Source organism: Corvus moneduloides, chromosome 6 (genome assembly GCF_009650955.1).
Source record: "Corvus moneduloides isolate bCorMon1 chromosome 6, bCorMon1.pri, whole genome shotgun sequence".
Lineage (NCBI taxonomy): Eukaryota > Metazoa > Chordata > Aves > Passeriformes > Corvidae > Corvus > Corvus moneduloides.
In genome coordinates, this window is record NC_045481.1 from 7,100,831 (window position 1) to 7,111,266 (window position 10,436).

The following is a 10,436-nucleotide window of genomic DNA, read 5'->3' on the forward strand; positions in this document are numbered from 1 at the left end:
CCTGCAAGTGCTCTGTGTTCCACCTTCATTTTATGCTTATGAAAGATGGGATAAGTGCAAATTTATGCTAAGATTAGCCTCCTTTTAGTTTAGCATGAGATCATAGCCATGTGCTTGAGAGAGATGGTTCAAGAGGTTGCTGGTCTCCCTCCTGCAGTGAGGCACAGCACCGGATCAGGCACGAGCTGTTGAAGGGTTTGCTACACAACAACAAAGCACAAGGGCCAAAAAATAGCCCCGAGCATCTCCAGAGATTAATGGGGAATGTTTTCTAACCTGCACTCCCAAACTCTCTCTTCTCTTGCAGGATGGATACATAAATAGGTTATTTTTTTAACACTCTGCTTTGCAGCTAAGGGTGCCAGCTAGGTATTGTCCTATCAAATAGGACACAGAGGACACTTAATTTCTGCTAGCTAAATACTGGATGGTTCTCCTCTCCTCCTGTTGCTTAGAGAAAAAACTAATTATGTACAAATTTGTTCTCTGTGGGCTATTTTGTGGGCCTGGTCCTTAGCTGGTGTTATGGCCATCGTCCCCTGAGCTGTGTTGTTGTGAGAGCACTGCATCACATCCTGTAAGAAATAACACAGATTTATGTTTTTAAGTGGTGCTGGGGACAAGAAAGAGGAGGTGTTGCTTGGGTGACTTGTTGCATGTCACCAGCACCACAGAAAGAAAACAGGATCCAGCTGGGCCAGGATCTTCTGTCCAGTTTACCCAACTTCTGACCTGATCCTTGGCTTGCCACAGACCCTGTCTTTTATTTCCCTTGTACCACAGCTGTTGGTGCTACCATCTGCCCCTGGAGCATCAGGAATAATTGGATTCCATGCAAAGTGCTCCCAAGGGGATTCATGGCAGCTTGCCTCCATCACACCACTGAATTCCCCAGTCTCACATTAGCCATCCTTGTTGTCTGCTTCCCTCCCTCCTGCCTCCAACTGCAACGAGGGAAAAGCTCCTTGCATTGAAGGGCCTCACTTGGCTTTAATAAAGAAGTGGATTGTAATTAGAACCCACCACCCACCTCAGGAGGGAAGCTGTTTCCAGATGAAGTTTATTATCCTGAGTGAATGCAAGCAAACACATCTCAGAGGGGAGCTTTTAAGAAAGGCAATTCCTTATGATGCTTGATGCACTTTTCCTGCCCTCCTGGCTGGCATTTCAGCCCAACTAACCCATTTTGTATACATTTTTTTCCCCATGAAGAAGCCGAGGAGGAGGGGAGGCTATGTGTGTTTTTCTAAGCCTGGCCTACACTGGAAGCCACTTGCAAGTTCAAAGTGCTGCTTTGCTCAGGTTCTCGTGTGCAAACACGCTGTGAAGCAGTTAATGTCTGTAAAACCTTTGTGGGCGTCAGCTCCCCGTGGAGATGAACGGGGACGTTCGGGCATCTCAACTACAGTTTCCTGTAGTTCATCAGCTGCACTGAGTAGTCCTTTTTCTGGCGGCTCTCCCATCAATCATCACAGCTGGAGACGTGATTTTTTTAAGGTCAGATCTCAGCTGCTTTGGAGAGAAGAAAGGCTCCTATCAAAGAGGCACTTTCTCTGGTGTTTTCGGCATGGATTAGTTTGAAGTCAAGAGCTGGCTATCCTTACCTCCACCTCCAAAGGTGTAGCTCCTGCAGCAGCCCCAACAGTGAGTGCTGAAAGCTGTGAAGGTTTCAGGTGGGACACAAAAAACAGCTGCCAAGAGCAAGACCCCCTCCCTTCCCACAGAGCCAGGAAAACCCCGGCGGTCCCTCCTCCCTGCCGGCTGTGCTTCGGGCTCCCTTACAGTGCCTCCTGCTGCCGTTGGGATCCACACTACAAACCGCAGCTCGGTTTCTGGGAGGACCTTTACCTCCAGTTGAAGTTCGTGGTTTTCGGGTCTGCAGCTGCTGTGCACAGCCTGGGAGGGGACGGAAGGTTACCCTGGCCAGCGGGCGAGGGCTCCTGCCCCACAAGGAGGGATGCTACCCGCCGGAAGAGCGCTGCTATCCCGCGACAGGGCGGGATGCTACCCCGCGAGGAGAAAGGGATGCTGATCTACGAGCAGGGAGGGATGCTTTCCCACGGCAGCAAAGAGGCGGCGAGCAGGTGCCGGCAGAGCCGGGCCGGGGCGGGGGGCGGGCCGGGGGCTGGCGGCGGCGGCGGGGGGCGGGGGGCTGCCGGCAGCGCCCTCCCCGCCGGCCCGGGGGGCGCGGCTGCGGCGGAGGCGGCGGCGGCAGCGCAGCCGCGCGGAGCGGAGCGGAGCGGAGCCGGGCCGGGCCGGGCCGGGCTGCAGGTGAGGGCGAGGGGGCGCGGGGGGCCGGGGGCGGCTCCGCCTCGGGGGGACCCGCGGGCGCGACGACACGAGCGGGGTCCCGGGGCCGCCCTCGCGGTCGCTGCCCGAGGAGCCCCCCGTGCCCTCGGAGGGGTCCGGCTGTGCGGGGCTCCCCGTGCCCCGGCGGGGGAGCGGCGCTGCCGGGCGGGTCCTGCTGCGCACCCGCGAACGCCCCCAAAACTTCCCGGGCGCGGGGGCGGCGGAGCCGGGCTGCGGGATGCGCTCGGGGCACCGGCTGCTGCGGGTGCGCGCTCACACGGCTCTGACAGCTCCGCTCGGCTTCCCCTTAAAATAGTCTAATTAAAATAATAATAATTTTTAAAAACCCAGATGTGCTGTGGGGGAAGCGTGCGCCGGAACCCCCTTTTAATCACCCTACTCCTGAAAAGCAGAGCACGAAATGCCGTGTAAAAGCCCTGCCCGGAGCCCCCGAGCCCGTCCTGCAGAAGTTGGTCTGTTTGTGGTAACACCTTTTTGCATCGTTCTATCCAAAAGGTTCTGATGATGTTTCGAGGCAGAGCTTTCTTTTTTTTTTTTTTTTTCCCTAAGGTTGACACACATCTTACAACATCATGTCTTTGATGAGCACACACGGTGTTAATTGAGGTTGCCATGGGAGGCATGCACGTAGTATAAATAAGCTCCCTTCTTGCCATGTGATTCCGCTTTTGTATTCCTCAAGCCTCCTTTTTTTGTATTCTCTGTTTTTGCATATTGTCATATGGTGCATTAAAGATAAAAATATCTGCTGTCTCAGGGTGTAATTTCCCTAGCTGGAACTATAAGTGCATATGGAGCAGTGGGGAAAGGATTTAGCAAACCGTAGGAGAAGGAAATATATGTGTGCCTGTGTAATAAGTATTCGCCATAATATGGGCAGTTATATAAAAAAAAGTCCCTTTTTACCACATAAAATAGCAAAATTGTACTTTCTGTGATGGAACATCACTGGGTTGACATCTTGTGGCCTTATTTTGCCTGTGGATGTTGATGCTAATTAGTGAAAAAAAAAACTGCTATAGTGCATCCAGCCCTGGTCTGCCTCCCAAAATGAAATGTTTAGAGAGAAAAAACTTCTAAGTACTTTCTAAAAATTACTCTACAGGTCTTATCACTCATTTATTGTGTTCCAGATAAAAGATGAAAGCCTCGGTCATGCTGTGCAGCAAATTTCATGTAACACGCAAGGGGAACTGAAGCAGAAACCAAAGCCAAGGCAAAGCAGCATCTGACCTTGTCACTGGGGGGCAGAAAACAGCCGCTGGTTCCACTGGTGCTTCAATCAAGCTCCCTGGGCAATGTGGAATTGCAGAGAGCTCACAAAGTGCAAGTTCCATCCAGGTCCGTGGGGTGAATAAAAATTGTTAACTCTTGCCTTGATTTGTCATCCTTTGGGGGAAAAAAAAAGGTATGTCAGACTGGCCATTATACAGGCGTTGCTGTTAGACCAAGCACAACTGGAAGTGGGTTGCTCCGGAGATGAGAGTGACTGAGGCCAGCAAAGCCAAGGAGAAGCCTGTTCAACTCCACATCTACCCGGGAGTCCTTGGAGAGGTGATAAAGTGAGTAATAAGGCAAAGTGGGAGTTATAAAGTGGATGCGGCAGCTCCAGCAGAACTTCTTCTCACTGCCACATATGCTCGTTACAAAGCAACTAATGTTATTTGGAAATCTATTTGAGGAAAAAATGCACTTTGAGCATCTCTGCAGTTCTTGTGTCTGAAGCATTGATCAGGAAAGTCGGCAGCACAACGCCAGCAAAGGAGAAGAGAATATGGTGAAGGCAGCTAAGGAAATTCAAATGGAGAACCCAAGAGAGGCAGAGACTCCCAGCACAGGGGCCACATGTTCCCCACCAGAGGAACAAGCAGAAAAACCCTCCATGCTTTGTTTTAAGAAGCGGAAGAAGTCCTGTAAGAAGGGGCTGACTGTGAAGGATGTGTGTGAAGGCGCCTCAGAGGAGAAAAGCCAGTGTGTCAGTGCTGACCAAGAGGAGGCAAAACCTTCCAAACCATCACAATCCTCCAAAGGAACCTGGGCAGCCATCAAAAACCTTACCAGACCTCGGAGAAGGCAGAAATCATCCTCACGGAAGAAGGGGCCCTCTGATTCCCAAGTGCAGCTGGAGGTGGATGCTGAGGAGAGCTGTGCACAAGACCTCCCAAAGAAACGGGCAAGCTCTGGGGTGAAGATGCCCTGCGTGAGGTTCTCCAGAGGCAAGAAAAAATCCAGCCCCTCGGAAGCAGTGGAGGAGTCAGAGGGCAGTGGTCAAGCAAATGAAGTGATGGGTGTTTTGAATAAGGCTAGTGAAGAGCCAGAGGATTTGGCCCCGACGGACAAGTTGGAATCCTTCAGCCCAGTCTCTGCAGAGGAGGAGGAGCAGGATACGGTGAAGCAGGAGCAGCATAGAATGAAAGAGGACCAGGATACAATGAAAGAGGAGCAGGATACAGTGAAGGAGGACAAGGATATAGTGAAGGAGGACCAGGATACAGCAAAAGAAAGTGACACCTCTGTTGGGAAGAGTGAGCCCTTGACAGAGCCCACACCTGATGCAGAGGAACATTTGGAGTGCACCGTTCAGTCGGAGATAACCGATTCAGAGACAGTTGATGAAACAGCCCAGGACAAACTGCAGGAAGGAAGCCTACCCCAAACCACCGACAATGCGGAGGGCAGGGAAGTTGCTCCTGAAGTGCCTGTTTCCAAAGATCAACCTGACAATGTCCCTGAAATCACAGAGCAGCAGGAAATCCCCAATATCTGCAAAGAGATGCCTGAAAGGGATGAATTGGAAAAGGGCATAAATCTTCCTGAGGAGTGCAAAGCCGAGGAGACTGTAACTGATTTCAGTGAGTTGGCATCTGGAGGTGATGCAGCAAGTGTACAGGAGACAGCAAGCGTGAAGGATGCGGCGAGTGTGAAGGATGCCACAAGTGTGCAAGAGGCAGTGAATGTGCAGGAGGCAGCAAGTGTGAAGGATGATGCAGTGAGTGTGAAGGATGCAGTGAGTGTGCAGGATGCAGCAAGTGTGCAGGATGCAGCAAGTGTGCAAGAGGCAGCAAATGTGAAGGATGCAACAAGTGTGAAGGATACAGTGGGTGTGCAGGATGCAGTGAGTGCACAGGATGCCGCAGGCAGGAAGGATGCAGCAAGTGCCCAAGAGGCAGCAAGTGTGCAGGATGCAGTGAGTGTGAAGCATGCAGTGAGTGCCCAAGAGGCAGTGAGTGTGCAGGAAGCAGTGAGTGTGCAGGAAGCAGTGAGCGTGAAGGATGCAGTGAGCGCACAGGAGGCAGTGAGTGCACAGGAGGCAGTGAGTGTGAAGGCTGCAGTGAGTGCACAAGAGGCAGTGAGTGTGCAGGAGCCAGTGAGTGCACAGGAGCCAGTGAGTGCACAGGAGGCAGTGAGTGCACAGGAGGCAGTGAGTGTGAAGGAGGCAGTGAGTGTGAAGGAGGCAGCGAGTGCACAGGAGGCAGCGAGTGCACAAGAGGCAGTGAGTGTGAAGGATGCAGTGAGTGCACAAGAGGTAGTGAGTGTGCAGGAGGCAGTGAGTGTGAAGGATGCAGTGAGTGCACAAGAGGTAGTGAGTGTGCAGGAGGCAGTGAGTGTGAAGGATGCAGTGAGCGTGCAGGATACAGTAAGTGTGAAGGATGCAGTGAGTGCACAAGAGGCAGTGAGTGTGAAGGATGCAGCGAGTGTGCAGGAGGCAGCAAGCAGGAAGGATGCAGCAAGTGTGCAGGAGGAAGCGAGTGTGAAGGAGCCAGTGAGTGTGCTGGAGGCAGCAAGCGTGCAGGAATGCTCCAGCCATCAGGTATTAGAAGCAAATGCTGGCGCTGGTGTCAGCATCATCATCACCATCACTGAAGCTGAGGACTCTGACAACACCGACTCTGACCAGGCCTATGAGCCGTCCCCAGTTTTGCACCAAAAAAGGCAAAAAGGGAATAAAAAATCGAACAGGAATGCTGATGTTGGTCAAAAAGAGGGCCCCGAGGCTGGTGGCGGTCCCCAGGCAGAGGAGAAAGGTCTGGGTGACCAGGGGCACAGAACTGGGGAGCAGTACGAATTGCTCCTCATAGAAACCGCCTCTTCCCTCGTGAAGGCGGCCATTCAGTCATCCATAGAGCAGCTGGTCAACGAAATGGCCCTGGAACAGAATAAACACAACAGCTTTCTGTGATGGCAGCCTTGCCCCAGAGAGAAAGAGTAGAGGGAGTGATTTAGAGCTCCGTTTGGCCTGCGGGGTATGTGGAGAACTCGGAGAGCTCCCGGGGCCGAGGTGTAGTTAATTCTGCATGCCCGTTCAGTTGTGTGTCTATGTGAAACGGATCCTGGGATGGGCGCAGACCCTGCTGAGTGCAGTGTGTCCCCTGGGGCTTCAGGCAGCGCCACTGACCACAGCTGAGGGAAACTTCAGGTGTTACAGTGACTGTATTTTCACTTATTGGCATATTTATGTCAAGGCCACATTTCTGCCGTCACCCTTGCCAGGTTTTCCCGCTGTTCATGCCGTAGATCTGTACATACTGTGTGTTTGAAGAAAGGTCCTGAGAGGCAGTGAGTGCCCGACACGCTGCTGGGCTGACTCGGGGCACGCTGGAACAACTAGAGGCTTGCTGGGGCTTTATTGCAGATGAGGAGGAGTGAGGTGACTGCAATGTTAGCATGAAAACGTCAATGCCGGGCTGTGTTTAGTGCTGTGAACAGGCCCTCGCTGCGCACAGGCGCCAGGAGCCGCGGTCACTGCTGTCGCATGGAGCCGGCGGGCCCCGGCGAGCGCTGTCCTTCGCTCGGCCTCTCCCCCTGTCAGAGCAGCCTGTGCATCTCCAGACATGTTACAGCTCAGCATCAGCCTCGCCTTGCTGACCCCGGGCTGCGCCAATGCCAAGAAAGCGACAGCGCCTCGTTTGCTGCGGGGGCCTTTCTCGCACCATTAAACTCAGCGGGCAAAATTCCCTGCGGCAGCCCCGGCGTGGGCTGGGCGGGAGCAGCCCCGCCGCAGGCAGCCCCTGTCCGCCCCCGCCTTCCTCCGTCCCAGTCCCGGTGTCGTGGTGAAGCTCTCCTCAGATGTAGCATATTTTTTATACATGGCATGTGATATAAATAGCAGTGAGCTGCATGCGTGTTAGCAGTCAACATAGTTTGGGAAGCTGCAATGTGCTGCCGGCGCTGGGATTGCTTTGATTTGGTCTGAGTGCCGCTGGCATCCCTGGCTGCTGGCGGCAGCCTGTCCCGCACCACTCCCCGCTCGCCGCAAAGCCCTCCTGCCTTCATCCAGCCCAGGCATCCCTTGGGAATCGTGCATTTTGCCCGGCTCGCTGCCACCAGGCTCTGGCACGCCATGTAGCTCGCTCTGAAACATTCAGGGAAATGCTGGAGCAATCTTGCCAAAGTCCTCAGGGAAAAAAATCCAGACATGAGGGCCTGAGGACATGGCTGGAAAATGCCTGGACAAGCCTATTGCTGTCAAAGCCTGTGAACTGCCCTGCTCCGAGGGGGTTTGCACCAGCACAGCGTGTATGTGTGAGCATCACCTCCAACTACCAGCTCTCCAAGAGAAAGGGGCCTTTTAATAATATGGGGTTGCATCTGCATGGCTGGGATTTGTGTCCAGCTGTGGGCAAGGCAGTGTGTTCCTCTGAGAAAATTCTCCTGCGTGTTCCTCAGCCGGTACAGAAATAGCAGCCGTGCTTGGCAATTGCTCAGTGACCATGAGCGGTGCGCTGAGATTTCCCTTCCCAGCGTAGGATTTGGATTCCTGCTAAAATACAAGGGCTGAACCTGTCCCTCGTACCTGGTGCACAACCATGTTTTAAACCTTGATAAAACATCTCTGTTGTCACGAGAGGACTGCGAGCAGCAAGAGCCACAGCTCATTTCTGTGCAAGTGAAACTTAAAAAAACCCAGAGGGCGGAAAAGAAAAAAAAGTGTCTTTTTTTTCCTGTGAATTTGTTTATTAAGTTATCAGCTATTGATAATTCAGTGTGTACAATTTTAATGGCTTTGTACTTCATACCGGCCCTTCCAGGTATTTTGCCATAATTTTGAAAAAGGGACTTTTAAAGGACTTTCAGATGTACTTTTGGAGCTGCCACAGCACCCCAGGAAGAGCCATCCTGATGCTGGGGGTGGCTTATGGGATTATACTGGGCACTGTGGCAGGTTGGTGCTGAGCAAAGGGCTGCAGCATTGCTGTGAGACCCCACTGGAATCAGTTGCAGAGGAGGATGTCCAAGCTTTAGTAAATAAACACAAAATTACCCCACAGGACAGCCTGCTAAGCGGTTTTGGGAGGATTTTGTGTTATTTCAGTATTGCCTTTTAGGTGAAACATGTCTTCAAAAAAGGAGGAGAATGGCAGAAATGCTTAGTCTAGCCCTGCCCTGTGACTTGCTCCATGTTAGGGGGTTGGCTTTGCATCCTCTCTTGTAGCTGTTTTCCCCTCTGTTACAGCTGTACATAGAACTAATTATTATTTCATTAAAGCTGAATGTACCTGTTGTTTTCTTGCCTTGTGATTGAGTGGGCAGCAATGGAGAGATTTTATATGTGAAAGGATTAACTCACAGTGGTGCTCCGTTGTGTCCAGCTTTTTCAGGCAGTCGTACAGTGAGCAGAGAGAAATCTTAATGTTGGTGGCAGACCCAAATTCTTTGGAGGTTTGCTCCCCCTCTGCCATTTCTATGACATTTAATTTCGGTTGCTGATCAATCACTTCCACTACACAGTCCTGGCTGCCCAGGGACTGCTATAAGGAATTTGTGAAGGATCACAAATCTCTGGCAGCTAAGAAAAGCCATGGTTAAATTCCCTATTAGATACCCTGAGGCACCAGAGGAAAATGTTTGAGGCTCTGCAGACCGACAGGGTTCAAACCCCACTGCCCATGGAATGGCACAGCTCCGACCCCATGCAGGTGGTTTGGTTTTCTCTGCGAGCTGCTGGTTCATGCTTCCTGCTCCCAAGGCTTGGCATTGCTGTTTCCAGGTGCACAGTTTGGTGCTAACGGGGTTCAGGATGGGGCTGGCACTTTGGGAGGGGGAGCAGCATGTTTGGTGCTTCAGCACTTTCTGTGCCAGCTCAAATGGGCCCAACACCCTAATTTTTTTTTTTTTTTGCATAATGTCTTTAATGTAGTTTCTTGAGACACTTTAAAACATACAGAAAATACAGGGGAAAGAAGTTACAATTTTTTAATGGTGTTAATACTATTTATTCTTTCAGGTTTATAGAACAAAATATAGGCTCATAACAGCAGCTAATGACTTAATTAAGACTCTCTACTCCTTCCTTATGATTAGAGAGTAGAACATTAATAAAACATTAGTTCTTTCAGAGATAGAATGATGAATTTACTAATGTGAAGGAGTGCTGGGCCAGGAAACTTGTGAGGATGTCGCTGTGGGGTTGTGCCAGAGCACCAAAGGGTGGCCTGGCTATAGGACTATCTTCCTCACCAACAGCTAAAATAATCTGGAATTCTCATAGAATCACAGGATCATTCAGGTTCGAAAAGACCTCTAGGATCACCAAGAACTTCCAAGGCCACCACTAAACCATGTCCCCAAGTGCCACATCTACACCTCTTTTAAATCTCTCCAGGGATGGTGACTCCACCACTGCCCTGGGCAGCCTGTTCCAATGCTGGACATTCCTCTCAGGGAAGAAATTTTTCCTGATAACCAATCATTTTTATAGCCCCATTCAGATTGCTTCTGAGCTGTCTGGCTCCTTACCCAGAAATTCATTGCTTGCTGCCCTCTGAATTATGGAATTGGTTCTTCTGCTCACCCCACAGCCTGTGCTGTTGCTTTTGTCCCAGATGTTTCCAGTGCTCTCCTCAGTGGGGAAAATTCAACTCTATATCCAACAGGTTCCCTATCCCTGCTTTGCTGTGTCACTTTGAGTATTTTCCTCTCCTACAGCTTTTTTATATTAGCAGCAAAGAAAAGGGTGTTTAAATAGCATAACTCATACCCAAAAAGGCTTCCAGGGGGATAAAAAGCTTTTCTGTTAAGTCAACACAGAGCCCAGCAGAAAACAAGTGTATCCATTGAAAAGTTCCTTGTGGAAACTGCCAGCAGACAATGATGACACAAACAAATATTGCGTTTTCTTTCCTGCC

At 51.2% G+C, this 10,436-nt stretch overlaps 1 protein-coding gene across 17 annotated transcripts; it reads left to right on the forward strand.

The window, feature by feature from the left end:
* Positions 1 to 1,422: 1,422 nt before the first annotated feature.
* On the forward strand, positions 1,423 to 9,479 carry AKAP5 (A-kinase anchoring protein 5). 17 transcript variants are annotated; one of them, XM_032110813.1, is made up of 5 exons: positions 1,425 to 2,084; positions 3,444 to 5,620; positions 5,765 to 5,836; positions 5,981 to 6,016; positions 6,053 to 9,479. In XM_032110813.1, exons 2-5 carry the CDS (start codon positions 4,085 to 4,087, stop codon positions 6,488 to 6,490), a joined length of 2,082 nt encoding a protein of 693 aa, XP_031966704.1. In that variant the 5' UTR covers positions 1,425 to 2,084; positions 3,444 to 4,084; the 3' UTR covers positions 6,491 to 9,479. The 17 variants fall into 17 exon arrangements, with proteins under 17 accessions (XP_031966697.1, XP_031966694.1, XP_031966695.1 ...); XM_032110806.1 differs by having other exon boundaries at positions 1,423 to 2,084; positions 3,444 to 5,361; positions 5,452 to 5,620; positions 5,765 to 9,479; XM_032110803.1 differs by having other exon boundaries at positions 1,424 to 2,084; positions 5,765 to 6,016.
* Positions 9,480 to 10,436: the final 957 nt, after the last annotated feature.

Excerpts from the sequence above, each read along its gene's own strand:
- AKAP5 (XM_032110797.1), top strand. The coding sequence starts at position 4,085 with ATGGTGAAGGCAGCTAAGGAAATTCAAATGGAGAACCCAAGAGAGGCA.